General features: G+C 47.0%; 2 protein-coding genes across 6 annotated transcripts in view; one reads left to right on the forward strand and one right to left on the reverse strand.

The window, feature by feature from the left end:
- The window catches only part of ELK1 (ETS transcription factor ELK1), a 71,013-nt gene that overhangs the window by 38,438 nt on the left and 12,881 nt on the right, over nt 1-19,694 (reverse strand). For 2 of the 5 annotated variants that reach the window (XM_044431197.1, XM_044431192.1), the window contains one exon: nt 16,995-18,905. The exons of 2 other annotated variants lie outside the window; for them this stretch is intronic. In XM_044431197.1, the coding sequence (XP_044287132.1) occupies nt 18,807-18,905 (99 nt within the window). In that variant the 3' untranslated portion in view covers nt 16,995-18,806. Of the gene's footprint in view, nt 1-16,994; nt 18,906-19,694 lie in introns of those variants that run through there. One more of the 5 variants, XM_044431194.1, reaches the window with a different exon arrangement.
- LOC123023990 (leucine-rich repeat neuronal protein 1-like) lies at nt 348-3,027 on the forward strand. The gene has a single exon (XM_044431191.1). The coding sequence runs from the start codon at nt 535-537 to the stop codon at nt 3,025-3,027; it is 2,493 nt and encodes an 830-aa protein (XP_044287126.1). The 5' UTR covers nt 348-534.

The raw sequence follows: 19,694 nt of genomic DNA on the forward strand, positions 1-19,694 counted from the left end.
CAGAAATAAGATATAATCTGGGGCAGGGCGGGGTTAGAATAGGGTTTGGTGTGAAGAGGAGCAGGGTGATGGAAGTTCTCTATGGACACAGATGTTCCTACTATATTTTACTGTGTTCTAAAATGGAGGGTTTTTTTTTTTAATTTGAAAGAGGAGACTTGAGAAAAGGATGTGTGTTCTGTAGGGCATAAGGAGAGGGTATGAGAAAGTGGACCAGAGCAATGATGGCTTGTCACTTGACCACTGCTACATTCCTGATTGCTACCTCTGGCTCCTCACCAAATGCAACTCACATTGTTCCCTTCAATAAAGAGGACTGGAAACCTGCTTTAAAAAAAAAAAAGACTGAGAGAAAGAGTATGCAGAAGGAAAGCCTATATTTCCCTATCTAATCCATTCTCTGTCCTCTTCCAGATATGACTTTGCTCGATGGGATGCTCTAAACCTGTGTCTAAAGGATAAGGACTGTCCTTTTCTCCCAAGCTCAGCCCCAGACTGTGGAACATCAAGGAAGCTCACCTGGCCAGGGGCACAATGTCCTGGTTCCCCGCCTGTGCTCTGCTGGTGCTGCTCCTGCAGGGATCCCCATCTGCTGCTCACCCCTGCCCCCCACAGTGTGTATGCGAGACTCGCCCATGGTTCACCCCACAGTCTGTCTACCATGAGGCCCGCACAGTGGACTGCAATGACCTTCTGCTGACCCACGTGCCAGCAAACCTCTCCTCAGACACCCAGGTCCTCCTGCTGCAGAGCAATAAGATATCCCGGGTCAGTGGGGAGCTCCAGCACTTGTTCAACTTGACCGAGCTTGATCTCTCACAGAACCACTTCTCCAGAATCAGTGATGCCGGGCTGGCCAACCTCTCCCACCTCATCACTCTTTACTTGGAAGAGAACCAGGTGGAGGAGCTGCCTGACCACTGCTTGGGTGACCTCACAGCCCTTGAGGAACTTTACATCAACCACAATCGCATCTCCACCATCGAGCCCCTGGCATTTGCTGGCTTGGCCAGCCTGCTTCGATTGCACCTCAATGCCAATCGTCTCCATGCCATTGACCACCACTGGTTCCTCTCCCTCCCCAATCTGGAGATCCTCATGATTGGAGAGAACCCCATCTCCCAGTTGGCAGGTGGGAGCTTCCGGCCACTGGGAAGGCTTCACAGCCTCGTATTGGCTGGGATGGAGCTGAGTGAAGCACCCTCTGATGCTTTCCAAGGCCTGGACTACCTGGAGAGTTTGTCTTTTTATGATAACCACCTTCCACGTGTCCCCACCAAGGCACTGAAGGGCCTGCCTCTCTTGAAATTCTTGGATCTCAACAAGAACCCCATCACAGAGGTTTGGAGAGGCGATTTCAGGGACATGCTGCACCTGGAGGAGCTGAGCCTCAACGGCATGGAGGAACTCACCAGCATCCACAAAGGTGCCTTTGAGAACCTTCCAGAATTGGCCAAGCTTGAGCTGTGCAACAACCCTCGTCTCTCCTATCTGCACCCAGGTGCCTTCCAGGGGGTGCCGGTTCTCCATACCTTGCTAGCTAGCAATGCAGCCCTCAGTCTTCTTCCTGTAGGCCTGATAGGTGCCTTACCAGCTTTGGCTGAACTCAGTCTCTATGGAAACCCACTGCGGTGTGACTGCCAAGAGGCCTGGGAACCCTTAACCACAGGACACATCCGGTTGATTGAGTCCCAAAACACCCTCTGCACTGCACCCTCAGGAGCTGCTGGGCAAGAGCTCCAAGAAGCCCTGAAAGGTGCTATGGACGGAGCCTGCTTGCCAGAAATCTCCTCCTTGAAATATCCCCAAGAGCAGCTGGAAGTATTGTCTGGCTCAACAGTGGCTCTGGATTGCCCAGCCAGCTCAGAGCCACCACCACAATTCCACTGGATATCGCCTTCCGGAGAAAAAGTGGCTGTGGGGTTAGGCAGGCTGCATCTCAGGGTGGGGGGTGCCCTCGAGATCCGCACAGCCAGCCCAGCAGACTCAGGGATCTACACTTGCATGGCTTGGAACAGACTGGGTTCGGCCACCCACACTGTGGCCCTCTCTGTCACTGAAGAAAGACCCGCCACCCCGGCCAGGCTGCTCGTCCTGGCCAAGAAGGTGCAGTCGCATTTCGTGGTGGTGGAGTGGACAATGTCCTTCACGGAGGGGCAGAAAAATGAGCAGGGTGGCAACTCGGCCACAGCCCACCCGCCGCCTCCACTGTGGTCGTCAGCAACCATGCGCATCCACAACCCCCACCTAAGCTACACAGCACGGGTTCCTGTGGGCATCCGGGAATTCAACTTGACTCACTTGCAGCCTGCTACCCGCTATGAGATTTGCCTTACAGTCGTGTCCTCCAGCCCCAAGCCCTTGGCCGCTGCCGGCTCCACCGCTGCCCCGGCATCCTCCACGAGTGCTTCCTTCTCCTCTGTGAGTTCTGCGGAGACCGTCGTAACAAGCACCGGTGCTTCTGCCCCTTCTCTGGGCTCCTTGGCAACCTCCAAAGATCCCTCGACAGGCGCTGTGGGCCGCGTAGCAACCGCGCTGTCTTTGGCGCCCCCTGCAGGGCCTTCAGCAACCTCTGCCACGTCCGCGCCCGCCCTGCCGTTGCCCCGCACGCAGCGCTCCTGCCTCAACGTCACCACCAAAGAGGCCTCGCTGTCCGTGGAGCTGATGGGCGGCTGGGCCGGAGGGGCAGCGCTGGCCGCCGTCACCGGCTCCTTGCTCGCCGCCCTGAGCGCCGTGCTGCTGCTCCTCTGCGCCTCGCGGCGGCTCAAGGAGAAAGGCTGCCGCCACTCGCTCAAGAAGTACATGCAGCACGCGGCCGCCATTCCTCTCAACGAGGTCTACCCCCCGCTGATCAGCCTGTGGGACGCCGAGGGGGAGCCGCCCCTGCCCATGGCCCCCCTTGCCCAGTTGGCCCCGCCCACACCGGATCCTCGGCCTCCCCCCGCCGCGGGAGGGCGCGCGCTCCTGCTGCCCCCCCCTCCCGGCCAGATTGACACTTCCAAGACCTACCTGTGGCGGCAGCCGTGAAGAGCGGGGGGCCAGGTGGGCAGGCACAATCCCGCCTCTTGGTCCAGCCGTTGGCGGGAAACCTTCCCTCCTCACGGATTTTGGGGTGCAGGCGCAGGGCTTTCGGGCCTCCTCCCTCCCTGTCCTTGCCTCCAGCCTTTCCTCCTTCCACTCACTTGCACACCGATTTGCACTTCCTATAGAAGACACCAGGAACCTGGATGTGTGCGTGGGTGCTTTTAGCCAAGGTCTCACTGTGTAGTCATAGTCAAGTAGAGAGGGGAGAGTCAGAGAGCCCCTGGGACAGTGTAGCCCCTGGGGGGCAGGAAAAAGACATTTTGAATAAAGTGATTGAGTCGGACAACCCTGAGAGTGTTCGGGTGTGTTTGTCCGGGAAGAAACCACGCAGAACAGCCCCATGCTGCAATGAAAAGAATCCATCGTTTGCCTAAAATAAAAACACTGCTTTTACCAAAGGAGGTTGAGATACTCCCCTCTAGTGGACATTTGGGAGGTAACAGCCCTGCTCTTCCCTGCCGGGCTGGCTGCAGGCTTCAGTTTGACAAACGGGAGTAACGGGAGTAGACACAGACCTTAGACACCAGTGACCTGTGGCTCCTCTCTGCTAATCCCAGATATATGAGAGCTGGCTGTGTTTACTGCATAGTGAACAGAGAGTACTCTGCACATGCTCAGAGGGCCCCCTTAATTTTCCATTTTTTGCCTCATGTACCCTAGAACAGAGAGCTGTAGTGTTATAAGAAAGTTTGGGGGCTGAGCCCTGGTAAATCCTGATCCAATTTAGTTTTCTAAATGCTGTCACCTGGAACTTTTCTGGATCTCCTCAGCCAAACAGACTCTATTGGCTCTTCTTTTTTTAACCCTGACAGCCAGATAACTTTCCATTTTATCAGTCTTGTTTAGCCCTCTGTCCCACCTTTCACCAGTAATTTCAGTTCCTTTGGCGTTCCCTGGCCAGTGAAGGATTTTGTGTCCTCACCCAAAATCCAGACCTGGAGGAGGAACAGGAACAAAACATAAGCTGGAGCTCATGGAATGACTATTAACAAGTTGCTACTTGTTACTGTTAGCACTATTAGTTACTATTAACAAGTGAAACTTGCCAATCAGCCATACTCTTCCAGGATACTCCATTCCATCTCCCTGCTTAATGGTGTTCCATTTCTTCCTCCAAAAAACACTGTAACTTGTTCTGATACTCAAGTGTGGATTAAGGCTTTGACTGTTGGTTGTTACTGAACTACGAGCTGTCATTGAACTGTGGGTTATCAAGTCTGAACCCAGCTGCTGTAACAACCCATGGTTTATTAACTACAAACAACACACAGTGCACAACCCAAAAAGAAACATGAATTAACTTCATGGGTTTTTTGTGGTTAACAATTTTTAAAATGTATCTGGGTTCAGACATTGCTCAGTGACAGTTAAATGTGTGCACATTATTGTTTGAGCTCATTCTGTGTGTTCTTTGCCTCACTAAGATGTCTTGGGGTTTCTCCCCCTCTTCAAGTACATTCTTTGCTTTTACAGGTGGGAGTGGTTGGCACTTCTGCAAACTTTTGAGTGGATGGTGCTCATTTGGCTACAGCACTTGGCCAATTAGTTCAGTGTATAGCTGAATATAGAACAGCTAAACAGAACTCCTCAGAATACATCTGAATCACAGATGCCATGTTGATGGGAGTTGTGATGCTATGAATCTGGAATGCCACAAATGGTTCAGTCCTGCTGGAAGGAAACTAAAGAGGAAGGAAGGGGCCTCACCATGCAGCATTTGTGGCCACTGGTGACAGTAAATGAGTGGCCCTTGGTCTGATCCTGCACAGGTATGTCCTTGGTTCTTAAAGTGACTCCAGTCTCAATCTGGATTTAAGAGTATCAGCAGAGCTGGAGTCTGGACAAGGGCTGAAGCAGCAGAGCCAGGGATGTCCTTCTCACAGGTCCACACTGTGCATTACTTGGCAGAAGAAAGCACTTTTGCTGCTCCACCAGATGGGAAAGAGCTCTCAACCCATTTCTGCAGTTCTCTTGGTTCACAAGCATTTGCTGTTCTTCAGGGAAGGAAGAGAGTAAAGTCAGGACTGGGGAGGATATACTATAAAACGGGTAGGCAACCTGCTGCCTTTCAGCTGCTTTGGAATGCAGTTTTGATCAGCCCTATTCAGCATAGATCATGTCAAAGGATGATGGGAGTTGTAGTCCAATTCCAACACATCTCAATGGTATCAGCTTGTGTGCCACACCTGTAAGGAGCCACCAGGTGTTTTGCCTTGGATACTGTTTGTCTCAACTGATATGATGGCATTGTGACTGCTACCCAGATTCGGTGATGTCATGGCAAATTGTCAGCTAGGTTGGAACGGAAAATATCATGCAACCTGCAGGAGGAACTTTCTGGGTCAAGCTGAGCTTTAGTAAGCTAGGAGGCAAGAGACAAGATTGCTGTAGCTATAGGAAGGGTACCAAATAAACAACACATTGAGAAAGATGAACCAGAGGGAAGAGTAGAATTAAGAAAGAGGAGACCTAAGAAAGGGACCAAAGGAGAGAAAGAGGCTTTTAACAGAGGGGTCTTTGAAGAACTCTGAAGGGGCCTAAGTTGCTGGTGAAGTCTATAGGGGGCAAAAACAGAGTAATGATGCTTTTAAAATGGTACTGAGGGGCTCCTGGCACTACCAGTCCACAGGCACTGTGCTTTTCCTCAGTGAGTTTTGTCTTTTTCTCTTCAACAAATTTGTTGTAGTTGAAAAGATGTAAGAAGTGGGGGGAAAACCTGGGATAGTTATGAATGGCAGACAATATCATTTGGATCTGCCCTTCTTTCCCTTCAAATTCTGAGTTTGAAGCAAGCTGTTCAGAGGATTAAAAACAGTCTGGAAGCACACTGGGTGGATAGAGCAAATGGGACAGGTTAGGAAGTATGTTAAAAAGCATAGCCCATGGAGATGGGGGACTGAAAGGAGGAGGAGGCAAGGAAAATAGGACTATGATTAAACTAGACCTATGGGTTGGGATAGGGCAGGGCGTCTACTATTTCCAAAAAGGAAATCTCATAGCAAGGAGGATTTGGAAGACCAGAGGTGGTGGGCCAGGGAATAAAACTTTTGGGTCCAGCTTCATTCAATCTCATGCCTTCAAAATGTGTTGGACTACAATGTTCATGATCTCTAGTCAGAATGGCTATAGGCAGAGGATGATGTTGGCCTGCTGCCTCCAGTGACTGTGGTAGCACACAGGAGCCATGGATGGCCTCACCCACTCTCCTGATTCTTTTTCCCACTGAGAAATCATGGTTCCCCAAAAGTCACCTAGAGCAGTCTTCCTTGGAGCCCCCCAGATGTTTGAGACTAACTCCCATCATCTCTGACTATTGGTTATGCTGGATGGGGCTGGTGGGAATGAAAGTCCAAAACATCTGGAAGGTTTCTGGTTGTGGAAGGCTGACCTAGGGAGGTCTGGGCAGCACTAGTGGGATTTCAACAAGTGCCTTCTTGAATCCTACCCACAGCGCTGTGCCAGCTCTCAAAAGAGCTCCTTCTTAACCACAGCCAAGTGTCAGGATTGATGAGAACCAGCAGAGCTGGAACTGGCTGGGCAAGATGCAGGAGGTGGAAGCCAAATTTGGCTTTATCTCTGAAGCCAAATTTGGCATCCACCCACACATCCCGCCAACACTGCAACAGTCCAGAAATACATCAGCATGAATAAAAGAACAAAGAGAGTGGGCACAGCAATTGCAGATTTGTGCTCACTTCTAAAGCAAGCAGCTAATGAACACTGGAGGAAAGGAAGAGGAGGCGGAGCAGCAAGTGCTTCACCCACTCATGAAGCCAAGATTTGCCAACTTTCCTATTATTTACTGACAGCCTTCTCTTGTATATTTAACAGCTGTGGAACTGGCTGAAAGTCCATGTCAAGAGTTCTTCAGCATTGCATATTTGTCCCCAGGAGTACAAGGTGGCCATGAATCCACCTGAAGGAAGCCAGTCCTCTCTTTGAAGGGCTGGCCAGTCCAAGTCCAGTTTGAGAGTACCACAAGAAGGGAACAAGGGCACCGGGGCTTTGAAGTCCCTTATCCATGTTTAGCATCTGGACAGTGGACTGTGCAGGCATACAGATGACCTAATTACCATCTACCCCACTAGAGTGGAAGGCATTCATTTCTTTTGAAGGACAGAAATTGTTCCATAAGTTGCATATAAATACCGTATAGGCAAAGTATGTAAGATGAAGGAAGCAACAATGATTGGGGGAGAGGAAGCAGAAGTGACCATGATGGCCTGGGGAAAGAGGAGTGGACAGACTGGCACAAGGGGGAACTTTGCTTGGGATGCCAGGGCAGGATTCTAAGGGTGCCATTTTGTATGTCAGTAAGGGGGCAAAGTGGCTTAGTTAAGGCAGAAGTGGTAGGAAGAGGATTTGACCCAGGCTGAAAGCAGGCGTGGGCAACCTTTGGCCCATGGGCCACATCACCCCCTTGCCACAGCTCCTTTGAGCACAAGTATTCCCAACTGTTTCCTGAATGTGCTGAGATGAGGAAAAAGCTGCTGTTTTGGCCCTGCTATTTGTGCTGGCAGGGCAACCCTAACACAGTTTAGGGTTGCTATTTTTTTTCCTGCTAATGGTGAAAAGGAAGCAGTGATTCCCAACAGGGGTTGCTGCAGGTCCAAAGCCTCCTCTTCAACAATGCCAAAGCATCCTGGATCGCTGTTTTCAGAAGCACCAATCCAGTTGGAGCCACTGACAGTGGGGAAAGAAAGCTTTCACCTCTGCAGTCCCAAAGCCAGCAAGACTGTTGGGGGACAGGGGGAGAGTCTTTTGCCATGTCCCTTGGCATTCCATCCCCTTGTGTGTGTGAGTTGGGGGGGCAGGGAGGGACAATATACATGCAAGCACAGTTGTGCCCACCTTTTTGCACTGCCTACAACACCCAGGTTGCTGAAAAGGTTGCCCATCCTTGGTTTAGAGGAACACTCTGGGCTACATTCCCAATTAAGCTGGCATTTATATATATATATATATATATATATATAAAAATAAAACAAATATATTTATAAATTTGGTAGTGCATATATATTAGCACATGCAAATTTTACCCTATTTTTGAGCTCTGTTTTTGCTGATGCATTTCCTGGGTTTTGGTGAGGCATCAGTGGTCTGCCTGTCCCAGAATAAATACAGCAAGGCTGTCCACATTGGGTACCTTCCCAGTCTCTCGCCTGATTGCCTTTGCAAAAGGCTTTGTGTTGTTGACAGGCACACCAGGTGTATAAGTGCATTCATTTATTCTTAGAATTACAATAACCTGCACACAGAATCAGTGAGCTGGCTGCAATATAAGTGCTCACAATGAGCAATCTTACAGGATTTGAATCACAGGGGCAGGTGAGCCTGGTGGCAGCAATATCAGTGGGGCAGTATATCCCCTCCAGGTTTCAGCCTGAACCGTCAAGGAGCTGTCCTATTTGGGAATAGGGTTCAGCACCATGGATAGCTCCAGAAAAGCTTGCACTCAAGCCCAAACTAGATACCCTGTTCCATTCACTTTGGATCTACCAGCCTCCGCTTAATGGTAGACCCCCTCACCTTCTCTAAACATCACCCTAATTCAGCAGTTTTAGTAGAGGAGCACTTTGAGCACTATGAGTGTCACCTAAGGTAGTCATGTGTCCTGATTTGCAGAGAACAGTCCTCTATTTCAAGACATCCTCTGTTTGGAGGGCTGTCCAGCCCAAATTCAATTTAAAAATAAAATGTGTAAGATGGAAGAGTGGCCGAAACCTTAAATTTGCCCATACATCCTTAGCAGCTGGACAGCAGCCTAGGCACCTGGTCACAGCCTTCTCTACAATGGTGAAATGTACATTTCTATTCAGCTATAGCATTCATTTCCACTTCATCTTATAAATCTGTGAGTGCACCTTTTATGCACTCACATCCTCTTCCCCCTCCTTTTTGGATGATGCAAGTCCTTTTTGGGGAGGAGGGCAATTCACAGATGGCCGCTGTAGTCCCACTCATCACAGGTACCACCCATACAGGTGTTAGCATATACTTGGGCAGTGCTCCTCAGGGTTAAATCTGGGGAATGCAGCAATCACAATATAAAAAACCCCAAAGAACTCATTTCCCATTAGTGGCAAGCTACACATCTCAGATCAGTCTGGTGTAAAAGCCCTGTCTTATCCCTTCTCCATTGCAATGCCCTCAATATGCCCCCAAAAGGGAGCAGAGAAAATGAATTCTTTAATCCACTTGTCAAACTGTCTTCACTTGAAAATCACCCACCCAAGCCAACTGCTTTTGGCAATATTATCACAGGAAGGAACCATTTGAGAAATAGCTGTCACCAGTTTTGGAGAATTTTGAAAAGAACGAGAAGCAGCAGGAATTCACTTGTTCTGATCATTAAAATAAGTTGCAAGGCAGGATTAGGCTGCCCCTGCTAGGGGCGAGGGGGCAATAACTTGTGCCCTGTATCAAGCATTGTTACTCATGTAAGAACAGGAACCTCTGTCTTGGTTGCATGTTTCTTATAAAACAGCATGTGCACTGAGGTACATGTATTGAGTACAATGTTACTTTTGGGATGTTCCAAAGTGGAAGGTTTCTAGCATTGCCAGTCAAAAGGCATTGTGCATTTATTCTGTCCTTTTATCTTCCTTGGCCAATGTTCAGTGGTAAGAAAAATGATGGAAGGAATGGTGGGAAAAAATGGCGGAGGGCTATGAGTGGAAGGCACCACCATCTGGACCCTGCACCGTAACATTCTGTGAGCAAGGTAGAACAATGGGGCCAAAATATTAAAAAGCCATGAAAAAAGCCACTAACCCTGGAAGCAGCCTGGGTTAGTTCCCCAGAATGTGGGGCAGATTAAATGAATTGTGTAGACCAATGATTCCCAAAGCCAAAGTGGGTGGTACTGCCCCCTTGGGGGTGGTGGAAAGATGTAGAACATGTTGATTGGTTGTTTTAAATTTGCAGTACAGCAATACACCTAATACAAAGAAAGAGGTGTGTGGGTGCTAGGATGGTCACCCAAGAGGAAAGGGGGCAGCAGCCCAATAAAGTTTGGAGACCACTGGGGTAGACCAAGAAAGAAAAAGGCTTCCAAGGGACTGATGGATCTGTGACCTGCTAGGGAGAGAAAGAACGAGTCAACAACAAAAGCATTTTGTTGAAAAATAAATTTATTTACAGGGCAGGATCCCAGAGAGATTCATCATAAAAAATAAAACAGGATCCAAGCCCCAGTGCAGAGGTAACCAGAGAGGGACTGAGCCTCATCACCCCTGGCTCAGGGACCAAGACCAGAGCAACAATGAAGAAGATCAGGGAAGAGGACGCTGCAGCAGATCTGCTCCAGCTTCTTGCAGAAGCTCCCCTTGGAGGGGAAGGATCCCAGCAGAGTGTCCACTTCAGACAAAAATGTTGAATCCCTGGATTTTGCCCTGTCCTTCCCATGTGTCTCAACCAATCCCTGCCACATTGGCACTTTGTAGGACCCGAAGTGCCACTGAGATAGAAAGAGAAATCCTGAACAGCACAGACCCAGCAAAACTGGCTGGGTCCCCAAGTACAAAAGGGAAGCATGTTCAAGTGAGGAAGGCAAAAATGTCGCTTCTGTCCGCAGACTTGTGCTAGGTACTGCAATATGCTGATTTCCTACCAATTTGGAGGGAATGCTCCTGGAATCAGGGGTGCCAGGTCCTTAACTAAGAGCCTGAAAGTCAAACCAGTGTTGTGTTTGGAGGTGATATGCCTCTCAGGCTGACTCGATCACAAGCCCTTTTCAAAGGAGAGGGAGGAAATCACACCCACCCACCATAATACTTCTCATGATGCTTAATTGGGGATGCACCCCTGTGCTATCAGACTTAGAGGAGGTTCTTCTGGATATGGTCAAACCTAAAACTGAAGGATCATCTACATTAAAAAGCTACATCTTCCAGAATATTCTAGTCTGTGCAACCATTTAAAGAGCAGAGCCCTGTCCTACTTTGTCGCTGATCTCCACCCCCACCCCCCTCTCCAGCAGAGCACAGAGCATTTTGGTCTAAAAAGTGCTTCAGGAATCTTAAATATAAAAGTCAGTTTTCAACATTCTGTCACAGTATAATGTGACCAAGAAAGTGAATGCAGGGCAAGGAATTGCAGATAGGAGCAGTCCTTGGTTCTCGAAAGGCCAAGGGATAAGGGCAGCCCACCCCAAGAGTGTTACTGAGCGCCACCCTTTGCATTCTCCTTAAGGTGAATGACTGCTATTGTTTCTTATGGAGAAAAGGTGAGTTCTGCACTCATACACAGTTCTGGGATGGGACAAATCTGCTATCCCAGACAGTGATAATCCCGACTCATCTATCAGGAACCCCAGAAGAGTGCAATTTACGCCCCCTCACATGCTCAGCACAAAGATGCCTATTTATTAATAGCTTTGCAGAATCTTGCAGTTGGTTAAGAGAAGCCAGATCAACTTCTCCGTTCAGTGAAGGGGAGTCGGTGAGCAAGGGTGAGGAAAGAACTGCAATCTGCCCCCATCATCCTAGTTACGCAGACTCAGGCAAACCCCCATGGTGGAATGTAGCTGCAGGGACTCTAGTGTCACACCAGGCGCTCCTGCTTGCCTTGGTTTGCCGCATCATGCAAATCCAGTGCCATGGATAGTCTATGGGGACAGAAAACACTCCTACAGCCCTAAAACAAGCTATGAGTTACTGGAGGGTGTCTATCCATATAACAACCCACAACACTTGAATTTCCAAGTGTTTCCAGAATTTCCAGAATGTAGCAAGCTACAAGCATGCCACTGTTTACACATTCAAAATGGCAGCCATGGTGCTCCTCACAGGTAAATTCATCCATGGTTGTTTTGCATTATGTACAAAGAACTCCATAGTTTCTCTATATACAAGCCACTTCCCAGCATTCTAGTTTTGCTAGAGTCTGGCCTGGTTTGCACATAACCAAAAGCTACTGTGTGCTTCTTGTTGCAGTAGCAGCTGCCATTTTAAATATCTGGGAAGAGTGGGGGTACCCCATAGCTTCTTGTTATGTGCAAATCTAACAAGGGTGGGTTGTTGTGGTGGTTAACAAGCCACCCATGACGCTAAAACAGTCCTGTGTAATTTGTCATCCACCCCAACAATCCACCCTTCCTCAGTTTACATGCAACTAGAAGCTATCCATCATGTCCAAAATGTTCAAAATGATACCTCCCACTGTAACAACAAGGCTTGCAGGAAAATTCACTCATGCTGGCTTCTTGTTACAGGTGGCCCAGGCCAGCGCCCAAGACACATAAGAGCTGCAGATTGAGAAGTGTGAGAAAAGCAACACATGGACAAATCAGGGTCTAGCTGGGGAGGAGAAAAGAGGAAATACAATGCCATCCCTTGCTGCTCCACAAACCAGCTGCTGGTTTCATCAAGAGGGGAAAAAGGGAAGCAATGTTTTAGAAACCTTCCCTGCTCATCCATCATGAGGTGCAAAAACTTCAGAATGGCATGCAGAACAGGGATGCTGTGGTAGTGTGAAGTGTGGGTATTCATCATTACAGTCTCCATAACTCTCCACCAAGGAGAGTTCACAAATGCTATGAACAAACCAGTTCTAGCTGCTTTTCTCTCCATCAGGAGCAGGCTAGTAGGTCTTCACTGCCCATTCAAGACCAGGCCATTCCAAAATACCCTGCATTACAATAGGGGTAGCTCATTTGTTGCTCAAAAAATCTATTGTTATCTCTCCCCACCCCATTCTAGCAAGTAAGGATTGCAGCTAAGCTCAGAGGGAAAACGGTAAGTAAGGGATGTGGCAGATAAAATCAATATCCTGGCCAGTCAAGAAGGGCAGCCCTGCAGTCCTCTGAGCCCTGGCAGGACTACGGCATCGAAAGGAAAGGTATGAGAGTAAACAGAATGGGGAAGGAGCAGAAGGGAGCTGCACAGAACAGGGCTTGCTTGGTTTCTTGGTTCAGAGGAGTTACATTTAAGCCTCTCAGCATTCTTCCAAGAAGGGCACCTCCTGGTATTAGATGTTGATAAATCCACTGATGCTTCTTGGTTTGATAACTGCCACATGAACACCTTCCATTAGTCTTCATTCTCCCCATGATGTTGGGGCTGAAAGAGTCAGACTCTACCATTGGTGAAGACCAGGGCTAGGGGCACCCTTCCAGTCTGAAGGCCCAATTCTATTTTTGAGAAATGGCTGTGGGCCACATTCCAGGGTGGGTGAGGCCAAAAATACCAGCACTTGTCAATCAAAAGCTTTCCCTGCAGCAGTTAAGCCTTACAAGAGGTATTTCCATCTTTTGAAATTGGGAAGGGGGGAAGGCTGAAGCTCGGAAACTCACTCAACAGCACATGGTTGTTGAGTGAGGAAGAGGGATGGAGGCAAGGGAAAGGGGCAAGACCATCCAGGAACCCAAGAGAGCTAAACTGGCCCCTGGGCTGCAGTTTGCCCATCCTTAATGCATGCCAACAGCTAGTCTCAGGAACACTGCTTTAAGTAAGCCTACTGACTTGCTTAAGCATGCTTAACTCTACATAGGATCAGGCTGTGACTTGTAAAGAGACTCTTGATTAAAACAATATTTTAGTCTATTTAGGCTGCCCACATTAAGTAGATTAGAGTTTTGATTGCATTGACCATAAAGAAATACAGCCTCACTGATCCCACGGAATTACTCTCAATTTGCCAGTACCGGAATGTGAGCAAGAGAGGCATACTAGAATATGTATGAGTGCATAATCTCCTGCAAGATTGCTTTCTACCGACCTTTTGCTATTACTCTTTGAACATGCCGCCACATCCTTTTGTCACATGGATCAGCAGTAATATATGGCTACAAACATTGTTTTACTCTAGCACAAAGTTTTTGAAAGCTGCGCACGTTGAAGAGAGAGAGAAAATAAAGCATAGGACTTCAGTGCCTTCACTTTGCTCCCTAGAGCCACGCTCTCCCAAGTCCCCCAGGGACTTTCAAGCAATTAACCCCAAAGACAGAGCTTCAGGATGGAGAGTGCAGAGAGGCCCATCCATCCTAGGCAAATCATTTGTAAAGCTACTCAGCTGGGTGCTCTCAATAAAACTGGGACAAGCCCAATGGCACCTGCATTAGAGAGAGAGCGCCGATGATTTGAGAAAACCATGCTCAAATGGTTTAAGCATTGTGTAGGCTTCAACATGGCTTGACCTTAGGTCAATCATGGCTTACATGACCTACTCATTGTTTGCATATGGTCTACTCAGAAGTGTAACCATATTTCACCTACAGTTTACATAAAACAACATTTCTGTTTTACTGATTATTTACTCATGGCTTACCCGTGGTTTGCATGTGGGATGGCTAAAGCAAAACCACTGGTTATTGATGAAATTACACTGCAAGTCCATTGTTTACAAATGCTTACTCATGATGATACTAGTGGGTTACACACATTCATCCCTCGCTCATGGTAAGTGCTGGTGGCTTACACAGCAGCAGCTTCTATGCCTTTGGGCTCAGCCACAATGTATTTTTGTTCCCCACAAGTTTTGCCATTATATACTCATGGCTTATGCATGGTGTTCTCACAGTTTGCTCTAAAGCACAGCTTACTTTATACACAAATTACACAAGGTTTACACGTGATTTGACCATAATAACACTTTGTACCTGATTGATTTGCAGATTGCTGTTTACACAAAGTGCCTAATTTATTAAATAAATCTGTAAGCCACCCCTTGTAAAGCACTTAGATTTCTCCCTGGAGGAGGCAATATGGAAGTGCAAAAAAGTATAATTATTATTACTGTTAAATGCTACACAAAGGGATGATTAAAATTAACCGTATCTTTCTGGTTAAAAATTGCCTGCTTTTAAAGCCTCTCAAATCAGCCATCTATGATGCTATTGGGCCAAGTTTGTCAATTACCAGTCTCAATGCTTTCTCTTGCCATAATGTAAATCCATTTCATCTGCTTTAACTCTTTAAAGAGCAGATTCTACCTTATATTACAAACTTGAAAGAATACATTCAATACATTACAAACTTGAAAGAATGAAGTCTGTTTATCTTAATTACTTCTACATTTATGATTGGATATAAATAAGGATGCTTCCAGAGGAGGTTTTTATCATGCCATCACCCTGCTTAATTCACAGAATTTTACAGAAGGTCCAGTCAATATATTCTTCCATTTATATGTTTCCCATTTTTTTCCACCACCCCTTCGGTTCTTTTTCTAACTGCTGGAAATCTGTGAAGAAAAAAAGATGGGATTGCTACATGATAGCTTCCAACTTGTAGCACTAGGGCCCCTCTGTCTGGAAGCACCCTGCATCATGGCCAAAACTGGATACGAAAACAATAGATCTGTGTCTTTTAAACTTTGATCCACACCAATCACATCAAAAAGGAGCAATGATTTTAGAATCGAAGGAGCGCATGGAGCAAAATTTAAGAACAGAGGAGTGGGCATCAACAACTCTCTGGTGAGCCATGTGCCTAGCTTAAATCCCTATAATCTGTCTCCTGAGATAATTTTCTTACAACTGGACTCATGTCCTGCATGGCAGCTCAGCTGCTGGAAAAAGCACCTTAGATGACAAATTGTGGGATGTAAGCCCAGTGGTTAGGAACGATTCTGTACACACCTCCTTCGCTTTTTCAGCTGGGCCCCTTGGCCTGCTTCAGTGTGACTGGGGAAGATCCCAGTGGAAGGATACAGGTCTGCTGCCCGATCGCTCTGAGTTTGCCCAGCGAAGCTGTTCTTCATCAACATGTTTGCTGTGACCCAAGTTCAGAGTTTGGCGCCCTCATCCAGCCTTGGTTTTAACTCTGATCAATGGTGGTTTTCAAGTTTTTCTACCTTCAGGAAACCCTCTTCTGCAATGTTCGGCCCTGCCGAAGAACCATTGGGCATCTGCCACTGAGTCCTTAAATATTCCAGAGAATGGCAGGACCTGCTTTAGTGCACCCAACTCCATAATACATGGCAAGGCCTACTGGGCCATGCCCCTGCTCCAAACATCCCCACTAAAAGAGCTTCCCCCAACCTGGAGCTGTCCCAGTGTATTGGGACAACAACCCTCATCAACCCTAGAATGATGGGAGTTGTAGCCCAATGTTTTGGAGAGTCTCAGGTTGTGTGCGTGTGTGTGTGGGGAGATATTTGAGAAGATACCCAATGTTCCAATATTTGAGAAGATACCCAATGTTCCAATATTTGAGAAGATACCCAATCTTTGGGTAGAGACCTGTTCTCCCCTGCAGAGGAAGGCAGGACGCGCTCCAACGGAGCAAAGCTCAGGGAACCAAGGTTCCATTTGGATGGCAGGAAGCACTTCCTGACAGTTAGGACCCCGAGGGTGTGGAATGGGCTTCCATGGGAGGTGGTTGAGGCCCCATCAGTGCGGGTCTTCAAAGATAGGCTGGATACACACATGGTGGGCATGTCGTGAGCAGGGCCAGCTGGAGCCAGGGGTCAGACTAGATGGCCCAGGAGACCCCTTCTGACTCACTCTGTTTCTATGTTCCCATGTAGCTACAGTTACAGGGGAAATCAGTAATGGTTGGCAGATTATCTCACAGAGGAGCTTGTCCAGTATTACTAAACTTCACATTGAGGAAACCTTCTGGGAACATTCTGAAAACCACTGCTCTGAACAGTATTTGCTGCCTTATAGTCTTCTTTCCACTCAAAAGCACATGCTCACATTCAATCGGGGAGCCAAGCGCTTCCCTTTCCCGCTTTGCTTTCAAAGAAATCTCTTGTCTCATCCCACCCCCAACCCCACTTTAAAAATAGATATCAAAAATGGACAGACAAAAAGATAAATATAGCTCTAAGCCATCAACTACTTTTCTTGCAATATGACTTTCTTGATAATAGATAAAATTGTGATATATATATCTATATATCTATATATATAGATATATATAGATATAGATATATATACTCTGTGAAAAAATAGGCGCCAGGAATTCTGATTAGGAATCATATGATATTTCTGAAATGGCATCTCCTCCATATCATTAACAAATGCTTATGGGGGAAAACCCCTCAAAAACCACAATCAACAAGTGATGAAATGCTCGTCATCTGAGGATCTGAGTTATAATGAACCCACCTCATAAAGAGACACAGCCCTTTTGTAGAGAGTCATGAAATCCCTTATGATGCATGTAGAAGGACATGAGGACCTGTAGAAAGAGGTAGGGCTTCCATTATTTCCAAAGGAACCCCCCCCCCCCCATGCACATGAACACACATTTTTTGTTTGTTTCTTGAAGGAAATGAAGGGACTATAAGGTGGAAATCTGTCACTGATGCTTCTAAAATGACTCAAGAGTTGGAAGAAACTGACTTTGTTTTTAGTAACCAATCAGCAATAAATTCCCTCATAAGATAGCTGATGCCTGATAGTTCTCCAGTGATGAAGGAAACGAAACCAAAAGAGACAGTCAAATGTTCAAATGTTGAGACAGTAGGACTTCCCCGTTGGCCATCTCTGTGGTGACCTTTGATCATCAGGAAATAAATTAAGGAAACCATTCTTCGCACAGAGAAAGTTTGCCTTGAAATTAGTAGACAGAACTTCTGTTCTCTGGTCTCCATGCTGACGAACTGGTAACCCTTGACCTTTAGGAAGTACATCAATGGGGGGCGGGAATAAAAACTTTCTCAGCTGTTGTCTTGATGTCAAAGTGAGCATATGACATATCCAAATGAAGTGCCAGAACATCCCTGCCTCAGTGAACCACAGGACTTTTGGTCAACATTGTTTGCCAAAACAAACATGGCTGACACTGCTACCTTATGTGGAAAAACTAAACATGAGCAGCAGCGTTTCCTCCCACTGTGTTGCACAGCAAATACATCCAATTATGTTTTTCGGCAAACCAAATCAAAAGTAACCTATTCCAATACCCTTCTTTTCAAGAAGGCCGAAGAAACATGATCAACAGTGCTTCCTCTTCTTTGTTCAGCCATAACATACATGGCCAACCCTGATATTCCTAATCCCACGCAGCCAGAAGCAAGTGTGGCTGAAACTATTTGACTTATATATCCAGCCACAACAAGGATGGCTTCATGCCAATGTCCTGATAATTGTCCATCCATAGTCTAAATCATTACCCAGCCAAAACAAATATGGCTGATGCTACTTTTACCCTCTACATTCAGCCAAAATAAACATGGCTTGCAGGGTCTGCTCCTTTAGTAAGCTTGTCTAAAACCTACCATGGCAAGGAGGAAGGGATGGGATGAGATGAGATTCTCAATTTATCTTGGTTGGTGGGAGAAGATAGGTGGTCTTCTTGACTTTGGACCATCACTCATACTCATTGTCATTAAGAAATTAGATACCATGTCAGAATACCAAAAAAATAACCCATATTATCACATGAAATGGTAATTATGGGCAACCTCTTATTCAGAAAGGAGACCAAATAAAGGAGGTTTGTCTCCCTCTTGCCTCCAAAGAGGTATTTGAAGACCATACGTAACTTTAGAAGGAGGGCGAGTGCAACACACGACCTTCTTGGTGTTAGGGAGACACCATTTGGCTTCAGAGGAAATTCCTGGCACATCCAAGGCCAGTGGATGAACCTGCTTGTGGCACCATTTTCACCCTTCAAGCGGGCATTGGTCCTCAGCTGAAAAATGGCTCTTCCAGTCAATGAAGGAACACATGGCTGTCAAGCCCAATAAGTAATCCCAGATCCTTGGAAAGCAACTCGAGCCAGTTCTTTGGCAGGAGTAAGGGATACTGTGGTGCAGAGAAGAAAACTCTATGGCTTCTGTGGGCCAGGAGAGAGGACTACAGGGGTGGAGAGTCCATCCACACTGAGTGAGGGGATGTGAACTTGTGAGCTAGAATTGCTGGGAAACTGAAAAGAGGGAGAGGAAGAAACAGTTTACCGTCTGTGTAAAGGATAACAAAAGCGTAAGTCAGTTTTTCCTATGGAGCAGCAGCTTTGAGAGGGAGCAACCTGGAATGCAAAAGCAGGGGAACTTAATCCTTTCTGCATTGCTCCATTCTACACACAAGTTTACAGACACATATTTGGAAGCTTAGCAAAAGGAAACAAAGGGGGCAGAGTGGAGAAAAGGTTAATGTACACCCCGTCCTTCCTCTGCTCCTGTAGAAGCTTCTTTTTTCTGGGATTTGTTACATGCATCTGTTATATGCATGGAATATGTCATTTCATCCATAGTTGATACACATCAAGTTCCACATGTTGTCCCTCAGGTTTCACACCTGGTCTGCCCCAGTTCTCACTATGCCCATCTATTTCTTATCACAGGAAGTATTTTACACACACCAATTCTCCACCCAGAAATAGTAAATTGTCCAACTGGACATGTGTACTAGTTTGTAAAAAGTGCATCCAGACCAGCATTTCTCTCATTTCACTCCATGACATCCTTCCTGGTGTCCACCCTGGCCTTCCCAGATGGCCCCACCCACTTCCTCTGGCCCCACCCCCTTTCCTCCAACCACAATTGTTTTATGGTTTCATGGCTTTTGTGCAGTTTTCCTCCCATTCTAAAAGGCCTGAAGGTTTGGTTCCTGCCAGTAAAAGCTTTCAGCTAAAATAAGCTGCTCTTTTGCCCCACCCCTTTTGCCCACCCACCCCAGAATGCAGCCTTTGGGAACTTCTCTGAAACGGAATTTG

The sequence above is a fragment of the Varanus komodoensis genome, unplaced genomic scaffold (genome assembly GCF_004798865.1).
Source record: "Varanus komodoensis strain SLA01 unplaced genomic scaffold, ASM479886v1 scaffold22, whole genome shotgun sequence".
NCBI lineage: Eukaryota > Metazoa > Chordata > Lepidosauria > Squamata > Varanidae > Varanus > Varanus komodoensis.